Genomic DNA, 27,500 nt, shown 5'->3' with positions numbered 1-27,500 from the left:
AAATTGCGTTTCAAATATCCGAATAAATGGGACAAATGATAAGGCAATCGGCAACTGATGCTCGCTGAGAACTGGATATAAATACAGTCGATATCTTGCAAGACGACAGACAGATACACCTCGTTCAAAATGAAATTCGTAAGTACAACTGCAGTACACCAACGGCCCTATGTATCTAGCTCTGATACATACAGACATTCTTTTAGTGTAAGAAAATGTAACGTTCATTATGCTTTACAGTTCGTACTTTCCGTTCTTGTCGCCGTGGCCTGTGCCGACCGGCTGTACGAGGCCCCAGCTCGGGATGACTCCGACGAGATCGCCATCCTGAGGGACGACCGCGTGATCGAGGACGACGGAAGGTACAACTTCGACATGGAGACTGCCAACGGCATCGTCTTTTCCGAGTCTGGCTCTCCTGTAGGAGAAGATGGAGCTATTCACAGTTCCGGATCCTTCTCGTGAGTAGATGTAGATATGTCTTATTGTCTGTGGAAGAAAATATAGTGATATCTGAATGGACCTAAATGAAATCATAAATCAAGTTATCTGTACTTCTTTCAATAAATATTGTTGTTCGTGACAGGTACACCGCTCCTGACGGCAGCGACATCCACCTCCAGTACGTAGCTGACGAGAACGGATTCCAGCCCCAGGGTGACCACCTGCCAGTGGCTCCCGAGTTCCCCCACCCGATCCCTCAGTTCGTCCTCGACCAGATCGCCTTCGCCGCCGAGGAGGACGCCCGTAACGCCCGTGGAGAGGTCTCCCGCTCCTATGGTGCTCCTCGTGATGACTAACCAACTTATCTCGATTTCGACAGTTACATAAGTAAAAGATTATATGTATGTGTAAGCAGTTTATTTATTGTTATAGGAATAAATTTGGCGTTGTATTTCACCTGCGTTTTAGTCACATAGTGAAGTTACACTTAAATATAATCTCAAACAACAAAAACTAAAAATACATATATATGTGTGTGTATGTATGCATATATATACCTCTACTTATCAGTCAATCTATATATCTACCCTCTATCTATTCATATAAAGAGATAAATGCGAACAGCGTAATATATGAATATATATTCGTGCATACATATAGACTTTTGCAACGTTTGTAAACAAAGCAATTTTATTGGAAGGATCATGTTATCAATTCTTATACAGTTCCTTTACACCTAAACGTTCGGTCATTGCCTTCACAGTATTTCTAGATTGTTTATTTTAAATCATCTGCTGCGTCAACAGCTGAAGTCATTAGAGGCAAATACCTTGTGGAATTAAAATGTTAAATTTAAATTTCGAAGGCGTCTTCGGCAGTTTGATTACATTGCTGGTCCCATAGAATAACACAGTAAGACGGTGACCATCTTTTCTGTTGCCATACGTAAAATGTGGATGTCATAATCAATTTGTCAACTATGGCGTAGAACGAAAGGTATAAAACAGTTGCTCATATACCATAGTACGTGTTCGCAACTATGAAATCAATGTCTTCACAAAATCAATAAATGTATAAACGTGTGTTTATGTATGTGTATAACTTGTGTATAAAAAGAGAGACATGAGGAAGGGAGAAAGAAGGAAATATTATGCTTTTATGTTTTGATGTGGTTATGAAAACATTCATATATAATGTTCATATTGCTTATTGAACTCGGTAATTTCCTATGACATAAAGAAAGATAAAAGAGATAATATACAGTTTTGTAACACAATATGAACATATCTTAAAGTGTAATAGATCATATGTACATAAATGATAATCTAATAAAGACACCTATCAACAGATCAACAAAAATCAGTTGTTTACAAGATTTAGCCATTCTTTAGAGCACCATATGACCGTGAAATCTAATTATTTTTCGAGCGTCTTTCTCAGTGAAGAAATTGATCGCAGGGATACAGAGGGATCGGTCTGGGCGAACTCGGGACCCACTGGAAAGTGTTCACCCAGTGCATGGAAGTGATTCTCGTCAGGTACTTACTGGTAATAGACGTTAGTGCCCTCAGGAGTTAATGCCTGTTATTATAGCAGGAATATATATGTATATATTTGTGTGTTCATAAGACGATTTATAGAACGTGAATCTGTTTATCACAGCATATTACTGGGATTTATCTGTCTATAAGCACACATATCATTCATATACATTGCATGTACAGAAGATTCACATTTGTGGCTTGGTTAATAAGAAAACTATGAAGTCAGAATATGATATATTTATTTGTATAGCTATACATAGGAGTTGTTCTGCATTAGCAGACGATTTAATCTGTCTGTTTATAATGTAATTATAAATAGCACAAGATCGGCGGTCAAGAGAGAGTTATTTAATGACATGTTCAGTCATCATAAGGAGTACCATAGGAGCGGGAGACTTCCCCACGGGCACTGCGGGCGTCCTCCTCGGCGGCGAAGGCGATCTGGTCGAGGACGAAGTCGGGGATCGGGTGGGGGAACTCGGGAGCCACGGGCAGGTGGTCACCCTGTGGCTGGAATCCGTTCTCGTCAGCTACGTACTGGAGGTGGATGTCGCTGCCGTCAGGAGCGGTGTACCTGAAATGAATAGTAATTAGTTTTTGATATCTCGATCACTGTCAGAAGGATTTGACTGCCATTTTAAATATTACTCAAGTAAATAAACGACTTGTTCAAACATTTACTCACGAAAAGGAGCCAGCACTGTTGATGCCTCCCTCGTCTCCAGGAGAGCCAGACTCGGACATGACGATTCTGTTGGCAGTCTCCACGTCGAAGTTGTACCTTCCGTCGTCCTCGATCACGCGGTCGTCCCTCAGGATGGCGACCTCGTCGGAGTCATCCCGAGCTGGGGGCGCGTACAGCCGGTCGGCACAGGCCACGGCGACGAGGAGGGCGAGCACTGCCTGTAACACATGATGAATGAAGATTTTCCAATTGTGGGCTGAAAACGTTTTGAATTAAAAGGCCAATTATGGAAAATGTGACTTACAATCTTCATGTTGAACGAACTGTATGTCACTGATGCTTGTATTAGAATGCTCTATTTATATTGTAAGGAGGATCCAAGTTGCCAGTTGTCATCATCAGTATACAACTTGCCTTATATACTTGTGATGTAACTTAATCCAAAAATGGATATAGCTTCTTACATGAAAATATACCGATTTCTTTTGGGATTTATTTAATTCTGGAATTTTAGACAGATCCCCCTCCCCTCTCTCTCTCTCTCTCTCTCTCTCTCTCTCTCTCTCTCTCTCTCTCTCTCTCTCTCTCTCTCTCTCTCTCTCTCTCTCTCTCTCTCTCTCTCTCTCTCTCTCTCTCTCTCTCTCTCTGTCTCTCTCTCTCTCTAAGCGATTTGTTCTAATCTTTCAGGTTTATACTCTTCCACTTAGTGCTTCACTTTATGATTAGAATATATAGCTTAGAATATGGTGGAAAAACAATTAGATTTAGATGATTTTAGAAAATGTACATATATGTATATCTAACTATATTTCTGTCTTCCCTGTTTGAAATGATAACCCTATATACCAGAAGATTGGCGATAGAAAATAAAAGATAACGTGAAGTATTCTAATGAATCTGTAGATTACAAGGGTTGATATTTATGTGATTTTTTTTTAATAATGATAATGATAATAAGATACATAGGACAAAGAAGTAATCAAATATTTCATATAATGCCTCCAACGATAACTGACATGAAGCAATCTGAAATAACTAATAAAAAGATAATGTACAGTATAGTATACTGATTAGCCGTCGATATCGTCTTGCGGAATCTAAAATAGTGATCCGAGAGAACATAAACATAAATTTATAGCAGTGATTCCCAAACTTTTCCAGGTTGACACCACATTAGCTTCCATGTGGATTCCTGGCGCCCCCACCCCCTCCCCCTTATACACATATACACAATATTAAACATAAGTATGTATTTCACAAATAAAAACAAATTTAATAAACATACGTATTTACCAGTTTTGTGAAATGAAACACTTATTAACAGCTAATGGCATCCTGTCGCCCCCTACCGCCCCATTTTGCTTCACCACCCCCCCATATTTCCACTGCTTTGGGAACCAATGATCTAGAGGTTCTAGAGCTTTAACAAGTCTCCAAAACGTTCGAAATGGAAAAGATGAATGAAAGAAAAATCTTGATGGTGTTAAAGAGATGCTCATTTTGAGGAGCGACTGGAAAAGGGTATGCCTCTAAGACGATAGAATTTTTTTTTACATCATTACGTTAAAACTATTTATAAGGGCAGGTATTCAGTGCTTTAGGAAGCATGTCATTTCGGCCAAAAAGTTTGATATTCGCTATATAAGATTTCAAGATCATATTCTAAGAAATGAAAGAAAAGGGTATAGCATTTTGATAAATTAGGAAATAGGTATAAAGAAAAGAGAGAAAAAACAGGAGGAAACAAGTATCCAAAGAAGATACCTTTCTTAATAGAATCAATTTTGATATTCTTATAATAATAATAATAATAATCATCATCATCATCATAATAATAATAATAATAATAATAATAATAAAACAAGTGGAAAGAGAGGTACGCCCGCAAAAAAAAGTTAGTAGCCTCTTAAAAAAACAGAAATGCACTTGTAATTCCAGTATAAATGACATATTTACCATGATTTATAGCAGCCAGAAAATTAGCATGAAAGGAAGGATGAGACCCAACGAAAAATAACGTTATATATAGTTATGCGGGAATACAAAGATGGCGATTTTCACATCCGGGGAAAAGATACATGATATGATACGAGACAAGAAGCAGTTGAGAAGTAACCACAACAGTGCAGTATATCGCATACCCTGCAGCAGTTGCGATAAGGTTTACTTTAGTGAAACGGGACGTGGCTTCAACACCAGGATCAACGAACATCGAGCCGACGTCCGTCACCACAGGACTTCCAATGCCACGGTGGTTCATGTAGATGAAGCTGGACATCTACCGAACTGGAAGGAAGCTGAAATAATTCATGAAGGATTGAACAAACATAAAAGGAAGGTCATAGAGGCTGCATACATAGCGACAGAGAAGAATATGAACAACGTATCTGGCAGATTTAAAGTATCCAAGGTCAGTTGATTTATCAGCTCCCAGGTAATATATATACTATGTATTTGCTCTTATGAAAATGAAACTAGCCACAATGTGAATTGAAAATAAACGTGACGTTTCGAACTCTGAAGAGGAACTCGTGAAGAGTTCGAAACGTCACGCTTATTTTCAATTCTCTTTGTGGCTAGTTACCTTTTTTTCGTACACGTTATTGTGTTTGTGCTTGTGTTTATTTGCTCTTGTGTATGTATATCTGACGAAGATATAATCGAAACCGAAATCTTGTATTGTGAAGATATCCACTCTCATTCATACCTTTTCTACATTTGTCAACATGAATACGGTTCATATATAGGCATATATAGATAGATAAACCAGACACACACACACACACACACACACACACACATAGACATACACATACACATACACATACACAAACACAAACACACACACACACACACACACACACACACACACACACACACACACACACATATATATATATATATATATATATATATATATATATATATATATATATAAAATTTATATATATGTATATATGAATAAATAAATATATATGATATATATATACATATATATATGTATATATACATAAATATGTATATATATATATATATATTTATTTATTTATATGTGTGTGTGTGTATATGTGTGTGTGTATGTATATATGTAAATATACCTATACACATATATGTATACATACATACACACATGTATATACAGACATATATAGTAAATGCACATGTGCGTGTGTATGAGTTACGTATAGATGCCTTCGGGTGTTTGTGCATGAGAGACCAAAAGTGTAGAACAAATACGTTCCATCTAACAGGACGAAAGGCTGATACCAAAGCCTTTTGCATTAGGCATTACAAGGACCTTTGAGAAAGAGAAAGGCATATATAACATACAATTTATGCATAAACAGATCAAGGACTAAACTACATCAATAGATATATACATTCATAAGATCAGTATCAACAGATCGACAACCGTGAACTATCAAGTCGTTTAAGGGCTTCAATCACGAGGAGCACCGTAAGAGCGTGAAATATCTCCGCGGGCGTTGCGGGCGTCTTCCTCTTTGGCGAACTCGATCTGCCTGAGGACGAAGTCGGGGATCGGGTGGGGGAACTCGGGGGCCACAGGGAGGTGGTCACCCTGAGGCTGGAAGCCGTTCTCGTCAGCCACGTATTGGAGGTGGATGTCAGTGCCGTCAGGAGCGGTGTACCTGTCACGGACAAGGACATTAGTATGCAGTATGTATTCGAGGAGTTAGGTATTAGTTTTAAGGCGTAACTAGTATATTATGAATTTTTATACTTTTTAAATATTTTAACATTCTAATCCTACAAGCTATTCGCCGATAATGACCTTATCTGATACATTTAAATCATTATCGAATGTAGGAGTCATATTACTATGATAATCCTGAAATAACCCAAAAGTCCAAACCATCTAAGGTTACGTACGAGAAGGATCCGGCACTGTTGATGCCTCCATCTTTTCCAGGAGAGCCAGACTCGGAAAAGACGATGCCGTTGGCAGTCTCCATGTCGAAGTTGTACCTTCCGTCGTCCTCGATCACGCGGTCGTCCCTCAGGATGGCGACCTCGTCGGAGTCATCCCGAGCTGGGGGCGCGTACAGCCGGTCGGCACAGGCCACGGCGACGAGGAGGGCGAGCACTACCTGAAATACATGTAGAGTGAAGCTTTCGAACAAATTTTCATATGATTCGGGATCTTGATCATCTGAAGCTTGAACATCGATCAGAGAAAATGCGGTGACTCACAGATTTCATGTCGATGTTACTGATGTATTGCCCGAGATTGATCTGTTTATATTGCAGGAAGGTGAGAGTTGCCGAATTCATCAGATACATAAAATACTATCAGTTATCAATTTATTTATATGTGTATTGTAATAGTAACTGTAAATGTATATATTTCATATGTATATTGATTACGTTTTTTTTCTTTCAGGTGACATGTTATGTAAATATTTGTACGCATGCACGTCTAAACTATGCGCGTGGAACACTTGCATGTGTATGTACATATTCTAAGTGTAATTGATGGGTGTAACACGCTTCAATGTTTAATTATTCTTCATTCATTTATTTATTTATTTTAGTGCTTGTCTATATCTTGTCAATAATCAATCATTTGAATATGACAATCTCTCTCTCTCTCTCTCTCTCTCTCTCTCTCTCTGTCTCTCTCTCTCTCTCTCTCTCTCTCTCTCTCTCTCTCTCTCTCTATATATATATATATATATATATATATATATATATATATATATATATATATATATATATACACATACACATATAGTGCATGAATTTAATCACATTAGCATGCAAACCAATATGCAGCAATTCTTAACAGCCAAATCCTATCAGCTATACCTCTTGGCAGGATTTTTTTTAGCTAGGGATTATTTATCCTACAAATAAACCCAGAATTATAAGATTAAATCATAGGTAAGAGTGCCATACGTCCTCTCTATCTTTTCTGAATCACTGGATGTTTAATGTATGATAACATAGATACACTTCATGCGAAGCTTCGTGAAAAAAAAAGTAAATGAAAAAATAAAGTGTGCACACAGTTTTAACTAGATATCCAGTGCTACAGGCCATAGTTTAATCATAAACACTTTCTTATGAGAGCTTGGTGCATTTAGTTTGTTTGTTTTTTTTCTTGGGTTCACATATAACATGACAGAATGGAAAGAAAGATAAAAATGGAATAAATCGTTCAAATCGATCACGTGAAGAAACTCTAACCAACTTTTTTTTTTATGAAAATGTGGTTTCGGGAACACTGTGAAGTCACATTGCACAGATCTGTCCTAATCGAATCATGTGCCATTTAGATCTAGATCCAGTCCTTGCTGTTTGTAAGTTTGCAACAAAGGAGGATAATAATCTGCTGTTGCAAGTACTTGCTCACCCTCTTTTCTTAATTTTCATTATTGTGTGATTATTATCTCTTTCTCTCCCTCTCTCTCTCTCTCTTTAATATATATGTGTATGTGTATGTGTGTGTGTGTGTGTGTGTGTGTGTGTGTGTGTGTGTGTGTGTGTGTGTGTGTGTGTGTGTGTGTGCACATATTTATATATACTTATATATACATATATATACACATATACATAAACACACACACACACACACACACACACACACACACACACACACATATATAGATGTATGTATATATCTATTATAAATAGGTACACATACACATATGAATATATATGTATATATCTACTTCTATATCTATCTATCTATTTATCTTTCTATATATATACATATATATGTATGTATATATGTATTTTATATATATGTGTGTGTGTATGTATATACATATACACAAACACACATACACATATATGTGTGTGTGTAAACATATACATACATTAAATGTATATATGATATATATATCATATATAATATATATATATATATATATATATATATATATATATATATACATCCATACACACACACATACATGCATATACAAGCTTTGTTCAATAAGTAATAAAAAAAAATGATAGATGTATTATTCATTTTTAAAAACTTTAAAAACTTGGTCAACTTCAATATAATGAACACATAAGTCTCCCCTGTTCCACTGCTATGGAGTAGTGGAGGCTGGTTGTCCCTGAACCTTTTTAGCACTTCGATGTAATGCTCCTCGTTGGCAGCTTGGATTCAGGAGCACGTGAATGAGTACCAGAGAGGCTGGGAAAAGCATGCCCTTTTCCTGAGATCCGCTAATCTTTCCCTTCTTTAGCGAAAGGAAGTTCGTGTGTTTCCAATGGACACTGACCCTTGCTTTCAGGGTCGTAGATGGATACTCTCTCCCCGTCGCGTGTCGCTACTATACCCAGGAAACCTTGACCAGCTATTATTTCAAGAATATTACTGAAGTTCTCCTTACGAAACTGTACCTGGAGGTTGGAAAGGATCCTGCGCAAGTTGTCACAATCCTGGTGGAACTTCAAATCATCCTCGCACTTCTAGGATGTTTTCCTCCTTTGGTACACACAGTTTTAGATCTGTGTCCCTCCTTAACTTTATCTCTTCCTTCAGAAAACTTTTTGAACTACACGAAGAAATTCGTTTTGTTCATCAACTCCTTTCCAAAGACCTTTTTCAAAATTTCATAAATTTCCTTTTTGGTTTTCTCAAATTTAACACAAAATTTGATTGGATAGCTTTGTTCAATATATATATATATATATATATATATATATATATGTGTGTGTGTGTGTGTGTGTGTGTGTGTGTGTGTGTGTGTGTGTGTGTGTGTGTGTGTTTCTGTGTGTGTCTGTGTGTGTGTATTTATGCATGCATATGTGTGCTTGTGTGTGTGTATACCTACATATATGTCTGTATATGTATATATATATATATATATATATATATATATATATATATATATATATATATATATATATATATATATATATACATATATATATATATATATATATATATATACATATATATATATATATATATATATATATACATATATATATATATATATATATATATATATATATATATATTTATATATATATACATATACATATACATACACACCGTAGTAGGTTCTTTTATTAATGTCTATTTCTTAAATCTCTAATCATTTTCTTTAGCGTTATTAAAGGTGTTAAAGATTTATAGATATTCATATATCTACAGTATTGTATACAAGATGTGCTCGTTTTATTTAGGTGACTGTTACGGCGACTCTTGTTTTACTCTTACTCGCTTGAAGTTTGGTCTCAAGAAAAAGTGAGATGCTTACAAACATCTTTTGAAACTTAAAAAGCCTTTTTTATTATATAAAAGTAATTATGTATATCAACAGGTTGCATAAAATCAATGTTTTGAATGAAAATTCGACCAATCCATGAACATAAATAAAAATTTATAAATACATATTCTATACCTATCCATCTATCTATCTATATATACAGTATATGTACATATATACATATATAAATATAAATATATATATATATATATATATATATATATATATATATATATATATATATATATGTGTGTGTGTGTGTGTGTGTGTGTGTGTGTGTGTGTGTGTGTGTGTGTGTGTGTGTGTGTGTATGTGTGTGTGTGTGTGTGTGTGTTTGTGTGTGTGTGTGTGTTTGTGTATACAAGTACTTGTATATATATATATATATATATATATATATATATATATATATATATATATATATATATATATATATATATATATATATATATATATATATATATTCACACACACACTCACACACACACACACACACACACACACACACACACACACACACACACACACACACATATATATATATATATATATATATATATATATATATATATATATATATATATATATATTTATATCAGTACACACACATATATGCACATATATACACATACATAAAGACATACACATGCATATATATGTATTTGTGTGTGTGTGTATATATTAGTTACAGAAACACAGACACACATATCTGTGTAAATATGTGTGTACCTGTTTTATACATTTAAACTTCTACATATACATAATGAAGTGCTTCAACAGACAAAAACAAATAAATGAATAAATAAATAAATAAATTGTAAGTAAATAAAAAATTAAAAAAACAGGTACTATTTTTCGCAAGAAGTTACATATGCTTTACGTGAGTTATGTAAGAAAATGAGAATCCATTATACTGGACAACTAAAGCCTTTCGCAACTCGACTGTGATCTTGAACTTTAAAATACTGACTTAACATTCGTATGGACCGCTTGAACTTGCTTAATTTGGATAACAAATCTTGATCTTATTCTGTAAACATATTACAAATAAACTTGTCCCTCGCACTTATGTAACCCTATTGAGTGAACAAATAGAACAGTTTACTGATAAATCACGGCATGTAAATAGATCACTCGTGAAAAAAGAAACTGGCAACTGTATACTTCTCTGGATATAAACTCCAGAGGTTTCCGAATCAGACATCAGAGACACATAAGTCCTTCAAGATGAAATTTGTAAGTGAAGGCATTTTTAATATAACGAAGTTTCAGTGATCTCTAAAACATCTGCTAAAAATGCATGTCTTTACTTATTACAGTTAGTGCTTGCCCTCCTTGTCGCCGTGGCCTCTGCCGACCGGCTGTACGCGCCCCCAGCTCGGGATGACTCCGACGAGATCGCCATCTTGAAGGACGACCGTGTGATCGAGGACGACGGAAGGTACAACTTCGACATGGAGACTGCCAACGGCATCGTCTTTTCCGAGTCTGGCTCTCCTGTGGGAGACGAAGGAGCCGTCCATAGTGCCGGATCCTTCTCGTGAGTCAACGTCTAAATTTCAGCCATTTATATGAATATGTTAATTCATAAGCACGACATTCTATCAATAACGAAAGATGGAAGGAACCACCATATTTTACGTATTTATTAATGGCTTCTCACGTTGCAGGTACACCGCTCCTGACGGCAGCGACATCCACCTCCAGTACGTAGCTGACGAGAACGGATTCCAGCCACAGGGCGACCACCTGCCCGTGGCTCCCGAGTTCCCCCACCCGATCCCCGACTTCGTCCTCAGGCAGATCGAAAAGGCTGCCGAGGAGGACGCCCGCAGTGCCCGTGGGGAAGTCTCCCGCTCTTACGGTACTCCCGATGACGACTAAAATGTTACACTTCTACGATATGCGTCTGTTTCCTGTGACCACCGATATGCGCGAACCCTGTTTTTGTCTTAGATTAGGATTGTACATATAGTCTAGGTCTTTATTTGTTATAAAATCAAATCAACCATCATATTCTAGTCTTTGTTTTCCTAAAATCATTATGGTTCTGTGTATTTTAATGACTTTATTTCACACACCGAACCATTTGTCAACTTATATACAAACATACCACACACACAAACACACACATACATAAATTCAGGGTTTACCAGTTAATCATGAGCACATCCTAATGATTTATGGCCCAGAAGAAAACACTGCAGAAAAGTAATACTAAAATTGGATCAAGTGGCTTTAATCAAGGATCCTGTATGGGAAGATATGTATAATAAATAAATAAATAAACATATATATATATATATATATATATATATATATATATATATATATATATATAATATTACTAAAATTATCATTCTTTAATATGAGAAAAGTTTGAGAACCTTTGGTCTTCTTATCTTCCATCGCTGAATAATTCACTTATCTTGAGTGTGTATGTATATAATCATATAAATTCACACACACACCTGCATGCACACACACACACACACACACACACACACACACACACACACACACACACACACACACACACACACATACACACACACATTCATATACATAAGTGTGTGTTTGTGTTTATGTGTGAGTTTGTAGACACACGCATACATGCATATATATAAAGAGATAGATATAGATATATTGATAGATAATTACATATATAGATGTATATTCACATATATATGTACATATATAAATATATATAATTATTCATATATACACACAAGTACACACACACACATATGTACACAGACACACACACACGCATATGTATATATATATATATATATATATATATATATATATATATATATATATATATATATATATACATATACAGACACACACACACATATATTTATATGTATGTGTGTGTGTGTGTGTGTGTGTGTGTGTGTGTGTGTGTGTGTGTGTGTGTGTGTGTGTGTGTGTGTGTGTGTGTGTGTGTGTGTGTGTGTGTGTGTGTGTGTGTGTGTGTGTGTGTGTGTGTGTGTGTGTGTGTGTGTGTATGTATGTATATATATATATATATATATATATATATATATATATATATATATATATATATATATATATGGATGTATATAATATATACATACATGCATAGGTGTGTGTGCATATATATATATATATATATATATATATATATATATATATATATATATATATATATATATATATATATATGGATGTATATAATATATACATACATACATAGGTGTGTGTGCATATATATATATATATATATATATATATATATATATATATATATATATATATATATATATATATATATATGTGTGTATGTGTGTGTGTGTGTGTGTGTGTGTGTGTGTGTGTGTGTGTGTGTGTGTGTGTGTGTACGATATAGGTCTGTTTTCACTATACCTGGTCATTTGAGACATTCATAAGTAATTGTAAATTCAACGTCGAAAATGAGAGATATTCCTACCAAAAACTACGCCAGATATTATAATTAAATTTGGTCAAAAAACTTGATTTTATATAATTCGTTGATATAATATCAAGATTATAGAAAAAAAAATTATCTGTGATCATGTTGCATAACCAGGAACATATATGTGTTATTTCGGAATATATAAATTACATTCCTTTGCACTGATTATAAATATTTTGGTTGATGACTACCTAAGTTTGTTGAATTTTCTTTTTTAATTTTAAAAAATGCAATGGATGAATCCGGTTGTTTGAAGTTAATAGAATATATTTCTAAAAACTGAACTGTTATATTAGATCATTTATCCTCTCTTTTTTTACCAAACACTTTGATATTGTAGGAATTCATTTCAGAAGCTCTATCAATTGCAGCTTTAATTTTCTATGTACTTATACATGTAAATGGAAAACACGAACAATGAGTCACTTTATAGTGTAACCATCATACGAATCATTCACTCAGGTTTTTCACTACAGAAATGTGATGCTTCCAAAGTTCTTACAGCATGATATCGGTCATATATGAGAGACTGTTTCTATCTGTAGTACGGAAGATATAGTTAAATAATACAGAAGATAATTTCATAACTACATGTGCAGAAATCTAGAACGTGTTTTGAATGATTATATATATATATATATATATATATATATATATATATATATATATATATATATATATATATGTATGTATATATATATAATCCTCTTATTTTCGTATTCATTATACAAATTAAACATCAGAAAATTTTCATTATCTTTTCTGAAGCCATAATATCTGTACATGCATATTTTATATGTGTACATCTGCATGTAAATGTATGAACACATACACATACATATATACATATGTGTGTGCGAGTGCGTGCAAGTTTTTTTTTCCACGTCTGCGCTTATTTGTATATATACAGGGTGTTCAAAAAGTAGCGGGCATCCGGCGAAAATTACCCCCCGAAATGAATCGCCTCACGTCTTCGGCGCTCGGCTGCCCGGCGGTGCAAGGCACAAGATAGTCCCCTACTTTCACCGAGGTAACCCCATACTTTGAAAACTTTTGAACACCCTGTACATATAATTGTATGTTTGTGTGTGTGTGTGTGTATGTGTGTGTGTGTGTGTGTGTGTGTGTGTGTGTGTGTGTGTGTGTGTGTGTGTGTGTGTGTGTGTGTGTGTGTGTTTGTGTGTGTGTTTGTGTGTGTGTGTGTATGGGTGTGTATGTGTGTCTGTAGCCAGTGATAAAGATAACAAAGATATACCCTTGTAGGCAGATAAATATAATAGGATGTCTGAGCATGTACCTGCGGAAGCACGCTATGAAATATGGCTACATAGAACTTGTGTATAAGATATGAACGAAAAGGTTGCATTTTGTTATGAAATTTATTTGTACAACGAGAAACAGGAAATAGTCTACATCAGCAGACTAATATAAAGTCAGTTTATAATGTAAATATAAATAGCAGAAGTTCGGCGGTAGAGAGAGATATTCGACTAACACCCTTTAGTCATCCTGAGGCGCACCATACGAGCGGGAGACCTCTCCGCGGGCCTGGCGGGCGTCCTCCTCGGCGGCGAAGGCGATCTGGTCAAGGACGAACTGAGGGATCGGGTGGGGGAACTCGGGAGCCACTGGCAGGTGGGCGCCCTGGGGCTGGAATCCGTTCTCGTCAGCTACGTACTGAAGGTGGACGTCAGTGCCGTCAGGAGCGGTGTACCTGTCAACGAAACCATTCGAAGATGAACCTCTACGTAATGTAGATAATGAGATAATAAGTTAATCACAGGTTTTCCTTGGAATTCCTGTGATGGGTGTAATGCACTTTAACTACTAAGATTGTTAACACTTTATCATTTATCTTTGATGCAGACTGCTTGTTGCCACGTACGAGAAGGATCCGGCACTGTTGATGGCTCCCTCGTCTCCTACAGGAGAGCCAGATTCGGAAAAGACGATACCGTTGGCAGTCTCCATGTCGAAGTTGTACCTTCCGTCGTCCTCGATCACGCGGTCGTCCCTCAGGATGGCGATCTCGTCGGAGGCAGCACGAGCCGCTGGGGCCTCGTACAGCCGGTCGGCACAGGCCACGGCGAAGAGGAGGGAAAACACTACCTGTAATACATAATTAGTAACAAATATTGCTATAATTCACGAGTGTTCGAATTCATGGCTTAACTCGAGTATGTCAATTGTGCACCGTACTCGTACTTACAAATTTCATTTTGAATGACTTGTATCTTACTGATGCTCAGGTCTAAGACCGATTGCTTTTATAGTTAGGTTTCCGCGACCGTGAGTTGCCAGTTAAATTATATTTTCTCGTATTTTTAGACATCAGTTTGCAATTTGGATAACTTTGGCTTTAGTGAATACGTTTTCACTGAAGTATGTCCGCTAAGCAATTTCGTTATGTTATTAAATATGTTTAAAATATAAATTTAGAAATTTGTGCTCCGAAACGAAGCAACACAAGTTTGTCATCAATGAAACCTGTCGTAAGATATTCTGAGGTGATTGTTAGATCAAGGTCGAAAACAAGATATATCCTGCACTTAAGTGTACACCGGATTCTAACCTTAAAACTGCAGTTTATTGACTCCGAATCCTGAAGATTAAACTCGGATTTGTAATATTAAAACTATACATCATACGTCAACTACAAGAAGAAATATGTACAACATTGCGGAGAAATGAAAAATTATGTATTAATAACGACGATGGATATGACATGATACACTTTACAGCACTTTCAGTACCAGTATACAGACTTGCTATTAGTCCAGTAATCCTTGTTGGAATTCCTCTCAGCCTCAGGATCTCCCGATGTACCGTATCGAACGCCTTCTTAACTTACTTAGCATGATAGCTAAACTTATTATTCGATGTTGCATAAATAATAATAATAATAACAATGATAACAACATAAATAATAATAAGGAATGTACCTTCCTTATTATTATTTATATTTCTAGCTTATAAAGATATGCTTTTCTTATTCATTTAGTTTTGTTCTTGTCAATGATGCTTTATTATAGTGTAGATCAATTGGATTTCTAGTTAATGAGTTATGGTATAGCGGTCGGAATAGATTTCTTGTTGTCTTCTTTATGTCTGCGACTTAAATCTTCACCATACTTGTATATATAACTGAAAGTTTAAAAGTAAATTAATGTGTTTTACCCTAATGTGATTTCGAATGAGGATCAATGGCTGGCGCGATGGTGCTGAATATTCTTTCAACACCATATTACTCATCTGAATGAATTCCTTATTTGCGGAAAATATGATGACCATTTTCCCAGGTTCTTACTAAAAAGTTTGCATTGCATCAACGTTTCACGCTATTTTTCTATTGAAATGTAAATCCTACTAGATTTACTGAATATAATTAGTGTTTTCCTAGCATCCTATCCAAGAGAAATTAAGAAAACGATACTTAATTATCTTTGCCTTTTAAAAATTACAACATATCGCAATCATTTCATTAATCAACATACATATGTAAAAATGTATCTGTAGTATATGTATGTATACATATGAATGCATATATACACACCGATATGTTATGCGTGTATACATATGTGTATAAGTGTGTGTGTGTGCGTGTGTGCGTGCGTGTATTAAAGTATGAGCATATATTTACGCGACAGATAAATATAATCAATCACGTATATATTTGACGAAAAATATACACAGTTGTAAAGCAAACACAGGGTTCTCTCCCTTTGATAAAATTCGTCTAAATTTCCTCCGAGTCTCCGCTTCAGCGAAACAGTTAGGCGTTTCCAGTCTACTGTAAAATGCTTTCTTCCTAATTGTACAGTTTCCAGTCTGTATTCTGCGATCATATACTCGTTTCAGATCAATATGGCTTTGAATTTACGGATGGCGTGTATTTCTGTGTAGAATGGCTGCATAGTCTATTGGTAGTTTCATCGATCAGTAAAATAAAGAGGTTGAATTTCATATGATATTTATTTGTGTAACAATAAATAGGAGATTCTGCATTAGCAGATAGTATGATGTCAGTTTATAATGTAAATATATATAGAAAAAATCTGTGGTAGAAACATTTGCTTAATGTTTTCAGTCATCATGAGGAGCACCATAGGAGCGGGAGACCTCTCCACGGGCTTGGCGGGCGTCCTCCTCGGCGGCGAAGGCGATCTGGTCGAGGACGAACTGAGGGATCGGGTGGGGGAACTCGGGAGCCACGGGCAGGTGGGCGCCCTGGGGCTGGAAGCCATTCTCGTCAGCTACGTATTGGAGATGGACGTCAGTGCCGTCAGGAGCGGTGTACCTGTCAACGAAACCATGCGATGATAAGACTGTAATGTCACATCTTTATAGATCATACCTTAGTTATGTAATATATATATATATATATATATATATATATATATATATATATATATATATATATATATATATATATATATATATGTGTGTGTGTGTGTGTGTGTGTGTGTGTGTGTGTGTGTGTGTGTGTGTGTGAGTGTGTGTGTGTGTGTGTGTGTGTGTGTGTGTGTGTGTGTGTGTGTGTGTGTGCATTTCCATATTGATTTGTGAATTCGTACATTTGTATAAACAAACAACTTGTTGCTACGTACGAGAAGGATCCGGCACTGTTGATGGCTCCCTCGTCTCCTACAGGAGAGCCAGACTCGGAAAAGACGATGCCGTTGGCAGTCTCCATGTCGAAGTTGTACCTTCCGTCGTCCTCGATCACGCGGTCGTCCCTCAGGATGGCGATCTCGTCGGAGGCAGCACGAGCCGCTGGGGCCTCGTACAACCGGTCGGCACAGGCCACGGCGACAAGGAGGGAAAGCACTACCTGTAATACGGAATTACCATCAAAATCGGAAATAGTTCACGAGTGCTCAGATTTATTAGATTTGACTCAAAAGCATCAATTGTGCACCGTTCTTCTACTTACGAATTTCATTTTGATCGAGTTCTATCTAACTGATGCTGTGCCCTGACATCGTCTGTATTTATATCCAGGTTCCGGCGACTTTGGGTTGCCAGATTATTCTATCCCGCATCTTTTGACATCCACTTGGAAATTCAGACATTCCTTCGATTTTGAATAATAAGATTGCTGAAAAGCATGTTCCATAAGTAACGTTATAAGGGGGGGGGGTAATGATAATAGTAGGGAATACAAGAATTCGTACCCTTAAATGAAGCTACACAAGTTTATCTCCGTCGAAGCCGGTCGTTTGACATTCTGAAGTGATTATTGGTTCAAGGTCGAGAACAAGATTTATGCTGGACATCAGCGTACACCACATTTCGAAACCTGCAGTTATGAAATTCCATAAGTAATTTCAGTCTTTTTTTCTTTTTTTAAATCATCAACGCAAACCTGGGATTCCAGGAAAATTATAACTTTATATCTTTCATAACTTATATATATATATATATATATATATATATATATATATATATATATATATATATATATATATATATATATATACATAGTGTGTGTGTGAATTACACAATCATGTGTATATAACATTATATCTGAGAATGGTTAAAGTTGATTTTTCCAAAAATAAGTATAAGCAAACGAATTGCTAGAAAGTTAGCACCCATTATAATTACAGTATTTGTCACATATTTTCTTCGTTTCTTATAGTCTTTTGCTTTGTTTTATTTGTTTCTCTGCATTGACCATATTCTCCGGTTAGTACCTAGCCAAAGAGTAAACAACTCTCACATCCCGTGCACTATAAATTTTGCGTTATGTATAATAGATGAAATGTATAAAACAAGTGAGGATAGAAAAAGATAGAGCTAAACTAAATTCAATATCTACAAGTAATCAATAATCACAAACATACCTTTTCTTCATCTTTGTTAAAATACATTGTAGCAATTCAAATATGAAGGTCTCTTTTAGATTTTCCCCTTTGTTTATGTGTAACTAAAAGGCTAAAAGTAGAATGTGATTTGCCTCTAAGTGCAACCGAACTGATGTGATCTATATATTCTTAATAACGGTATTGAGCCTGTGAAAAAAAATTCTTTATACCATTTTAACCATTCAAAATTATTCTTTCACTATAAGAAATGAAGTGTCTCTTCTTCTTGGTCTCGCCAGCGAGGTAAACTTATTTAACTGAACTGAAGTGAAACAGGTATAATGATTTCATTACCGCACTATAGACAAAATATTCGATAACATATTCAATATTATATTCTCTTGATATTCCTGGCATTTTTGTATTATGTAAACTAAAACCAATGTCAGGATATTGTTGTATTCATAGAAAGGCATTACATCTGTACCTTTTCCCTATTCAACATAAAATATGCAAACACTTTTGTATTTCTGCGTCTCTGCTGTATATATGTACATACGGATTAATGTATAAATACACATGGATAAACATATAGACAGACAGGCAGATACACAGACGTACAAACAAACACATGCACAAACAAACACACATGTACACACAGAAATTCAAATAATTGTATACATAACAGGTTCCGTCGTCCCCCTTTGTGTTGTAAAATTATTCCTCATTGTACACGTTTCTGTTCTGTGATTACGCACACATTGATATGTGTTGTGATGCATGTACATACAATCTATACATACATGTTTGTATAGAAATATATGTCTATATATGTTTATATGTCTACATATATAAACATATATGTATGCATGTGTATTTATTTTTATTTATTTATCACATATAGATATGGATGTGTAAATATATATGCATATATAAGAATACATACGCCTGTACACACACACAACACATGTATATGTATATGTGTGTGCATATATATATATATATATATATATATATATATATATATATATATATAAATATTTATATACATATATATTTAAACATGCTCACATATATGGGTGGGTGCAAATGAGTATACGTCTATAGATTAAATGATGCATGGTATGTTTTAATATACAGCATGTATTACATCTGTAGTTTCGACGGGAGTCAAATGAGAAATTTAGATTTAGTGTGAGCTTTATTTGTGCAACAATAAATAGGATATAGTCTGCATGAGCAGATGGTATAAAGTCAGTATATAAATATGAATAGTAAATTAGCGCTGGAAAGATATTCGACTAACGCGTTCTAGTCATCACGAGGAGCACCATAGGAGCGGGAGACCTCTCCGCGGGCCTGGCGGGCGTCCTCCTCGGCGGCGAAGGCGATCTGGTCGAGGACGAACTGAGGGATCGGGTGGGGGAACGCGGGAGCCACTGGCAAGTGGTCACCCTGTGGCTGGAATCCATTCTCGTCAGCTACGTACTGAAGGTGGACGTCAGTGCCGTCAGGAGCGGTGTACCTGTCAACAAAACCATTCGAAAAGGAACCTTTATGGAATGTCATCTCTTTATACATTTTGTTTCTCAAAGTGTCTCCTTGGAATTCCTAAATTATATGTAATGCATTGTAGCAGCAACTATGGTATTTTACAAAGGGTGTGTGTGTATTTGATTATATGTGAATATATCCGTATAAATGGATTTGTGAGACTGTGTAATATGTCCATGTGTACATTTGTGTAATGTAATTTTAACTTATTGCCACGTACGAGAAGGATCCGGCACTGTTGATGGCTCCCTCGTCTCCTACAGGAGAGCCAGACTCGGAAAAGACGATGCCGTTGGCAGTCTCCGCGTCGAAGTTGTACCTTCCGTCGTCCTCGATCACGCGGTCGTCCCTCAGGATGGCGATCTCGTCGGAGGCAGCACGAGCCGCTGGGGCCTCGTACAGCCGGTCGGCACAGGCCACGGCGACGAGGAGGGAAAGCACTGCCTGTAATACACAAATACCCTTAAAATAGGCTGTAGTTCACGAGTGTCCAGTTTCATTTGATGAAACTCAAGAGCACCAAATGTGCACCGTTCTTCTACTTACGAATTTCATTTTGATCGAGTTGTATCTCACTGATGCTCTGGTAGTAGACCGACTGCATTTATATCTTGGGTCCAGCGACTTTGAGTTGCCAGTTTAACTTATCCTGTATTTTTAAATGTTTCCTTGCAAATTGAGACATCCCTTCGATTTTGATTAATACGATTACAGAAAAGTACTCTCCGAATGTAACATTATACGGTCGAAATATATATTATATATATAACAGTAGAAAATACAAAACTCCGTATACCTGAATTGAAGCTACACGAGTTTGACTTCGTTGAAACTGGTCATTTGACATTCTGAAATTATTATTGGTTCAAGGTCAAGAAACAATTTTTATTCTGAACTTTGGCGCAAATTTGAATTAGGAATTCACAGTTCACTAGCTTCTGATGTTTTAATATGAAATACCATTCTATAATCTTCGCCACCAATGACCTTAGCTGTTGGCGCTGCAGATAATTAAAAATAACTAATCTAGTCATGCGTGCCATGTATATAACATTGTATTTATAAGATGGTTAACTTGATATGTGCAAGTATAAGCTCGGGAAAAGGAATTGTTAGAAAATCAGCAAACGAACTGACATGATCTATGGGTTCTTGATAAAGTTATGGACCCTGTGAAAATAGACAATTCTTTGTGCAATTTTCAACTATTCAAAACCATTCTCTCCCTTTAAGAAATTAAATGACCATTCTTAGTCATAGTAATTACTACCGTTCCATTGCCGCATGATATACATTTTGAATGTTGTGTTCAATTTTATTATATTCTTTTAATATTCCTGACGTTTTTACATTGAAACTGAAAGTAATGACATGATATTGTTGTATTCTTCATGAAAAGACAACATATCTGTTCCTTCCCCAAACTCAGCATGATAAGACGGATATGAAAAAGCGTATGTGTGTCTCTGTTGTATATATGTACATAAGAATGAATCTTACCGTATACATACACACATATATAAATGCATGACACACGCATACACAAATACATACACACGCACACACACGCGCGCACACACACAAACACACATATACATATATATGAATATATATATAGATAGATACATACATATAGAAAAGACATATATATATATATATATATATATATATATATATATATATATATATATATATATATATATATATATATATATACATATAGACAGACGGACACACAATTACACATGTATATAAATGTATGCATATACATACTGATGCACAATTGTACACATATGTGAATGTGTGTATGTGTTTCCGACGCCATTGGATATATATATATATATATATATATATATATATATATATATATATATATATATATATATATATATATATATGTGTGTGTGTGTGTGTGTGTGTGTGTGTGTGTGTGTGTGTGTGTGTGTGTGTGTATCTATGTGTGTGTGCGTGTAAATATATGTATATATATGCATATATATATTTACATATGTATATATATGTATATACATGTGTGTGTGTAGAAAAGGTATAAATGGGAATGAAAATCTTCACAATACAAGAGATTTGTCCGGTTTTGAATATATCTTCGTCAGAAATACATGAATTTGTCAACATGTATATGGTTTATACACACACACACACACACACACACACACACACACACACACACACACACACACACACACACACACACACACACACACACACACACACACACACACATATATATATATATATATATATATATATATATATATATATATATATATATATATATATATATACATATGTGTGTGTATATGTATATATTTATACACACATACACACACCCACAAGCATACATACATATATAAACATATAAATATATATGTATATAAACATATATATATGCACATATTCATATTAATCTATATATATATATAACATGTGTATGAGCATATATGTGTGTAATAATAATAATAACAATAATAATAATTTAGGGTTTCCTGCGACAGGCTCTTGTGACATCAGTCAAATTGTGGATTGTCTTTTAATTATGGTCCTAAACTACCCCACGTGTGCAAGGAACGGCAGGGGTTACCATCCACTGGCAGTGTGCGGGCATCAAAGGAAGATCAGAAAAATTGCTTGGCAAGAACGCTACCGCTTTCCTACATAGCAAACCGTATGTGTGTGTGTCTAACATACATGCGCATATATATGTTTATTCCTACATGTATGCACATATATTAATTTACATATGTCAAAACATGATCACATTATTAAGGTAGAACATTGGGTCTCTTCCCATGACAAAATTTCGTTTTTGTCATTTTCTTAACCTCTGCTCTATCGTTTGGTTAAGACTAGAAAAATATGGACTTTCTCGAAGCGATGTACATACCTATGTATGCACGTAAAGTATATATATATATATATATATATATATATATATATATATATATATATATATATATATATATATATATATATGTGTGTGTGTGTGTGTGTGTGTATGTATGTATGTATGTATGTATGTATGCATATGTATATATATTACTAATTATATACACATATGTATATTTGTGTATTTATTTCTCTTTTATTTATCTTGCATATATGCACAGATATACATGTACACAGGTATGTATAAGTACGTGCATGTACACACATAAACAAGGGTTTATGTATATGTATATATGCGTGTATATATATACATTTATATACATATAAATTCAAATACACATGTATGGGTGGGTGAGTGTGTGCAACATGAATGTGTATAACATCTGCATTTTCGCTGGGAGTCAAATGAGAAATTTAGATTTGGTATGAGCTTTATTTGTGCAACAATAAATAGGAGATAGTCTGCATTAGCAGATAGTATAATGTCAGTATATAAATATAAATAGTGAGTCAGAGGTGGAAAGATATTCGACTAACGCGCTCTAGTCATCCTGAGGCGCACCATAGGAGCGGGAGACCTCTCCGCGGGCCTGGCGGGCGTCCTCCTCGGCGGCGAAGGCGATCTGGTCGAGGACGAACTGAGGGATCGGGTGGGGGAACTCGGGAGCCACGGGCAGGTGGGCGCCCTGGGGCTGGAATCCGCTCTCGTCAGCTACGTACTGAAGATGGACGTCAGTCCCGTCAGGAGCGGTGTACCTGTCAACAAAACCATTCGAAGATGAACCTTAATGGAATGCAATCTCCTATTACATTATGTTTCTCAGTTTCTCCTTGGAATTCCTATAACACATGTAATGCATTGTAGCAGCAACTATGGTATTTTACGAAGGGTGTGTGTGTATTTGATTCTATGTGAATATATCCGTATAAATGGGTTTGTGAGACTGTGTAATATGTCCATGTGTACATTTGTGTAATGTAATTTTAACTTATTGCCACGCACGAGAAGGATCCGGCACTGTTGATGGCTCCCTCGTCTCCTACAGGAGAGCCAGACTCGGAAAAGACGATGCCGTTGGCAGTCTCCATGTCGAAGTTGTACCTTCCGTCGTCCTCGATCACGCGGTCGTCCCTCAGGATGGCGATCTCGTCGGAGGCAGCACGAGCCGCTGGGGCCTCGTACAGCCGGTCGGCACAGGCCACGGCGACGAGGAGGGAAAGCACTGCCTGTAATACGAAAATGCCCTTATAATTGGCTGCCGTTCACGAGTGTCCAGATATATTTGATGAAACTCGAGAGCGCCAATTGTGCACTGTTCTTCTACTTACGAATTTCATTTTGATCGAGTTGTATCTCACTGCTGCTCTGGTAGGAGACCGACTGCATTTATACCACCAGTGTCAGGGATCCTGAGTTACTAGTTTGCACTTTTTTTTCTTATAATCTTAAACTACTTCGAAATTTAAACAAACCTACGATTTTTAGGATGTCTAATAAATAATTTAGTGATAGTGCTAAAAACATGAATCATAAGAATGCTATATATGAATTCGTATCATAAAATGAAGTTGGAGAACTTTGTTTTCATATTAACCGGTAGTATAACATTTTGAATTGATTATTGGTTCAAGGTCGAAAACAAGATTTATTCTTGAGACAAGTATACACTAGTTTCTAATCTTGAACCTATGGTTCATTGACTTCGGGAACCCTAGACTAGATTCTATTTTATACTATAAGCGTTAATTCGCGAAAGCGGTAAATGTATATACATACATACATATATATATATATATATATATATATATATATATATATATATATATATATATATATATATATATATATATATATATATATATATATATATATATATATATATATATATATATATATATATATATATATATATGAACACATATATAAACATACATATATTTATATGTGAATAAATAAACCTGTATATACATTATATATAATGTATTAAATATATACGTTACATATATATATATATATATATATATATATATATATATATATATATATATATATATATATATATATATATATATATATATATATATATATATATATATATATATATACATACACATATATAACCTGTATATACATTATATATAATGTATTAAATATATACGTTACATATATATATATATATATATATATATATATATATATATATATATATATATATATATATATATATATATATAATACGTATGTGTGTGTGTATGCGCATATAAGTTTCTATAGAATAACATAGATATAACCCTACTTTTTCCAATTGCAAATATAAGCTTAAGCTAAGGCACTTAAGAAAATGTAATTATTTACATATATACATACACATACATATAAACATACGTGTCTGTATATATATGTATATATATGTGTGTTTGTATATATATATATATATATATATATATATATATATATATATATATATATATATATATATAAACATGTTTCTCTTCTTACTAGCCTTGGTATCTGTCTAATACTTAATCCCAAATACCGACACGACCTAAGATAACGCAATAATTACCAGATGAAATTATTTTATCTCTTCTATATTATGATTATAATACACACATACACACACACATGTACATTTGTACATTTTATATATATATATATATATATATATATATATATATATATATATATATATATATATATATATATATATATATATATATATATAAATATATATATATAAAATTATATATATATACATACATACATACATATATATATATATATATATATATATATATATATATATATATATATATATATATATATATATATATATATATATATATATTCATGCCCACCACAGGTCAACGGAGATTAATTATCCGAAGTATGGAACTACGTTTTTAAGAAAGTGCATCAAAATAATTGTGATCTATGGCTACTTATTTTTAAGATACCCTTTATCTATAGCTTGGAAATCTATATCACTAGATTAATAAAGCTTTATTTTCCAACATCCTTATATACGCAGGTGAAAGTAAGAAGCAGGACGGTGACGCAATACCTTATGCAACCAAATTGGAATCACCGAAGGTTTCCTTGGGGGAAAGGGTGCGACTCTATCAGTAGCATTTAGGAATGTTAAACCTTTTGGATGATTAAAGTTTGAATTTATAAATATATGTATATATATATACATATATATATATATATATATATATATATATATATATATATATATTGTTTAACAGACTAACACTTCTGGTAAATTCTTCCAGAATTAAGTTCTCACACGCGAAAAAGATAACATCATATCCCATTGTATATAACGTAAGAAAAAAAAGATAAAAAAAGTAATAAAGTGTAATGAAAAAAAAATCTAAGCACATATTCCGCAGATATTTTTTTGTCGCAGCTAAATAGATTAACTATATAGTCCATTTGTTTTCAGCATGTATTTATAAATGACCTTAGGATGCATTTCGCGTCTTCTTAAGATGCACATTAATTCCTATGTCAAACTACACAGAGGCACAAACACACACAATATATATATATATATATATATATATATATATATATATATATATATATATATATATGTATACATATATATATATATATATATATATATATATATATAAATATATATACTAGATCAGGTTACGTAAAACTGATATTTACATAATGTAGGTTATTGATAATGGTGAGTAATATCAACAATAAATGATATCACTCTTATCTTTCTTAGTACTGAGATCTGCTGATGCATTTCCATAGTATTATGTACATCAGTTTTATTATTATTATTATTATTATTATTATTATTATTATCAGCATTT

At 34.5% G+C, this 27,500-nt stretch overlaps 8 protein-coding genes across 8 annotated transcripts; 2 read left to right on the top strand and 6 right to left on the bottom strand.

Annotated features, from left to right (window-relative positions):
- Positions 1 to 46: 46 nt before the first annotated feature.
- Positions 47 to 900, top strand: LOC113830188 (cuticle protein CP14.6). The gene is made up of 3 exons (XM_027383394.2): positions 47 to 138; positions 241 to 461; positions 587 to 900. Exons 1-3 carry the CDS (start codon positions 130 to 132, stop codon positions 798 to 800), a joined length of 444 nt encoding a protein of 147 aa, XP_027239195.2. The 5' UTR covers positions 47 to 129; the 3' UTR covers positions 801 to 900.
- Positions 901 to 2,207: 1,307 nt separating this feature from the next.
- Positions 2,208 to 3,099, bottom strand: LOC113830212 (cuticle protein CP14.6-like). Its single transcript, XM_070128800.1, has 3 exons — positions 2,978 to 3,099; positions 2,674 to 2,891; positions 2,208 to 2,562 (listed from the first exon to the last, which is right to left on the bottom strand). The coding sequence occupies exons 1-3, from the start codon at positions 2,984 to 2,986 to the stop codon at positions 2,349 to 2,351; spliced, it is 441 nt and encodes a 146-aa protein (XP_069984901.1). The 5' UTR covers positions 2,987 to 3,099; the 3' UTR covers positions 2,208 to 2,348.
- Positions 3,100 to 5,993: 2,894 nt separating this feature from the next.
- LOC113830200 (uncharacterized) lies at positions 5,994 to 11,130 on the bottom strand. The gene is made up of 6 exons (XM_070128494.1): positions 11,032 to 11,130; positions 8,931 to 9,120; positions 8,688 to 8,805; positions 7,882 to 7,946; positions 6,565 to 6,850; positions 5,994 to 6,323 (listed from the first exon to the last, which is right to left on the bottom strand). Exons 1-6 carry the CDS (start codon positions 11,128 to 11,130, stop codon positions 6,113 to 6,115), a joined length of 969 nt encoding a protein of 322 aa, XP_069984595.1. The 3' UTR covers positions 5,994 to 6,112.
- LOC113830190 (cuticle protein CP14.6-like) lies at positions 11,036 to 11,940 on the top strand. Its single transcript, XM_027383396.2, has 3 exons — positions 11,036 to 11,162; positions 11,246 to 11,466; positions 11,597 to 11,940. Exons 1-3 carry the CDS (start codon positions 11,154 to 11,156, stop codon positions 11,808 to 11,810), a joined length of 444 nt encoding a protein of 147 aa, XP_027239197.2. The 5' UTR covers positions 11,036 to 11,153; the 3' UTR covers positions 11,811 to 11,940.
- Positions 11,941 to 14,754: 2,814 nt separating this feature from the next.
- Positions 14,755 to 15,626, bottom strand: LOC113830193 (cuticle protein CP14.6-like). Its single transcript, XM_070128796.1, has 3 exons — positions 15,599 to 15,626; positions 15,275 to 15,498; positions 14,755 to 15,103 (listed from the first exon to the last, which is right to left on the bottom strand). The coding sequence occupies exons 1-3, from the start codon at positions 15,605 to 15,607 to the stop codon at positions 14,890 to 14,892; spliced, it is 447 nt and encodes a 148-aa protein (XP_069984897.1). The 5' UTR covers positions 15,608 to 15,626; the 3' UTR covers positions 14,755 to 14,889.
- A 1,716-nt stretch (positions 15,627 to 17,342) lies between these two features.
- On the bottom strand, positions 17,343 to 18,385 carry LOC113830192 (cuticle protein CP14.6-like). Its single transcript, XM_070128797.1, has 3 exons — positions 18,323 to 18,385; positions 17,997 to 18,220; positions 17,343 to 17,686 (listed from the first exon to the last, which is right to left on the bottom strand). The coding sequence occupies exons 1-3, from the start codon at positions 18,329 to 18,331 to the stop codon at positions 17,473 to 17,475; spliced, it is 447 nt and encodes a 148-aa protein (XP_069984898.1). The 5' UTR covers positions 18,332 to 18,385; the 3' UTR covers positions 17,343 to 17,472.
- Positions 18,386 to 20,384: 1,999 nt separating this feature from the next.
- Positions 20,385 to 21,361, bottom strand: LOC113830222 (cuticle protein CP14.6). The gene is made up of 3 exons (XM_070128794.1): positions 21,297 to 21,361; positions 20,971 to 21,194; positions 20,385 to 20,721 (listed from the first exon to the last, which is right to left on the bottom strand). The coding sequence occupies exons 1-3, from the start codon at positions 21,303 to 21,305 to the stop codon at positions 20,508 to 20,510; spliced, it is 447 nt and encodes a 148-aa protein (XP_069984895.1). The 5' UTR covers positions 21,306 to 21,361; the 3' UTR covers positions 20,385 to 20,507.
- A 2,715-nt stretch (positions 21,362 to 24,076) lies between these two features.
- LOC113830194 (cuticle protein CP14.6) lies at positions 24,077 to 25,036 on the bottom strand. The gene is made up of 3 exons (XM_027383400.2): positions 24,987 to 25,036; positions 24,661 to 24,884; positions 24,077 to 24,413 (listed from the first exon to the last, which is right to left on the bottom strand). Exons 1-3 carry the CDS (start codon positions 24,993 to 24,995, stop codon positions 24,200 to 24,202), a joined length of 447 nt encoding a protein of 148 aa, XP_027239201.2. The 5' UTR covers positions 24,996 to 25,036; the 3' UTR covers positions 24,077 to 24,199.
- Positions 25,037 to 27,500: the final 2,464 nt, after the last annotated feature.

This window comes from Penaeus vannamei, chromosome 13 (genome assembly GCF_042767895.1).
Source record: "Penaeus vannamei isolate JL-2024 chromosome 13, ASM4276789v1, whole genome shotgun sequence".
NCBI classification, from domain to species: Eukaryota; Metazoa; Arthropoda; class Malacostraca; order Decapoda; family Penaeidae; genus Penaeus; species Penaeus vannamei.
The sequence above is the reverse complement of the archived record's forward strand: the minus strand, read 5'-3'. Positions and strand labels throughout refer to the sequence as shown.

Coding starts and splice junctions, on each gene's coding strand:
- LOC113830190 (XM_027383396.2), top strand. Junction 11,467..11,596: donor CATAGTGCCGGATCCTTCTC/GTGAGTCAACGT, acceptor CTCACGTTGCAG/GTACACCGCTCCTGACGGCA.
- LOC113830212 (XM_070128800.1), bottom strand. Junction 2,563..2,673: donor AACAGTGCTGGCTCCTTTTC/GTGAGTAAATGT, acceptor TATTCATTTCAG/GTACACCGCTCCTGACGGCA.
- LOC113830188 (XM_027383394.2), top strand. Junction 462..586: donor CACAGTTCCGGATCCTTCTC/GTGAGTAGATGT, acceptor TGTTCGTGACAG/GTACACCGCTCCTGACGGCA.
- LOC113830193 (XM_070128796.1), bottom strand. Junction 15,104..15,274: donor AACAGTGCCGGATCCTTCTC/GTACGTGGCAAC, acceptor TTTCGTTGACAG/GTACACCGCTCCTGACGGCA.
- LOC113830222 (XM_070128794.1), bottom strand. Junction 20,722..20,970: donor AACAGTGCCGGATCCTTCTC/GTACGTGGCAAT, acceptor TTTTGTTGACAG/GTACACCGCTCCTGACGGCA.
- LOC113830192 (XM_070128797.1), bottom strand. Junction 17,687..17,996: donor AACAGTGCCGGATCCTTCTC/GTACGTAGCAAC, acceptor TTTCGTTGACAG/GTACACCGCTCCTGACGGCA.
- LOC113830194 (XM_027383400.2), bottom strand. Junction 24,414..24,660: donor AACAGTGCCGGATCCTTCTC/GTGCGTGGCAAT, acceptor TTTTGTTGACAG/GTACACCGCTCCTGACGGGA.
- LOC113830200 (XM_070128494.1), bottom strand. CDS start 11,130: ATGTCTGATTCGGAAACCTCTGGAGTTTATATCCAGAGAAGTATACAG. Junction 7,947..8,687: donor ATTATATTGAAGTTGACCAA/GTTTTTAAAGTT, acceptor TGATTCGATTAG/GACAGATCTGTGCAATGTGA. Junction 6,324..6,564: donor AACAGTGCCGGATCCTTCTC/GTACGTAACCTT, acceptor TGTCCGTGACAG/GTACACCGCTCCTGACGGCA.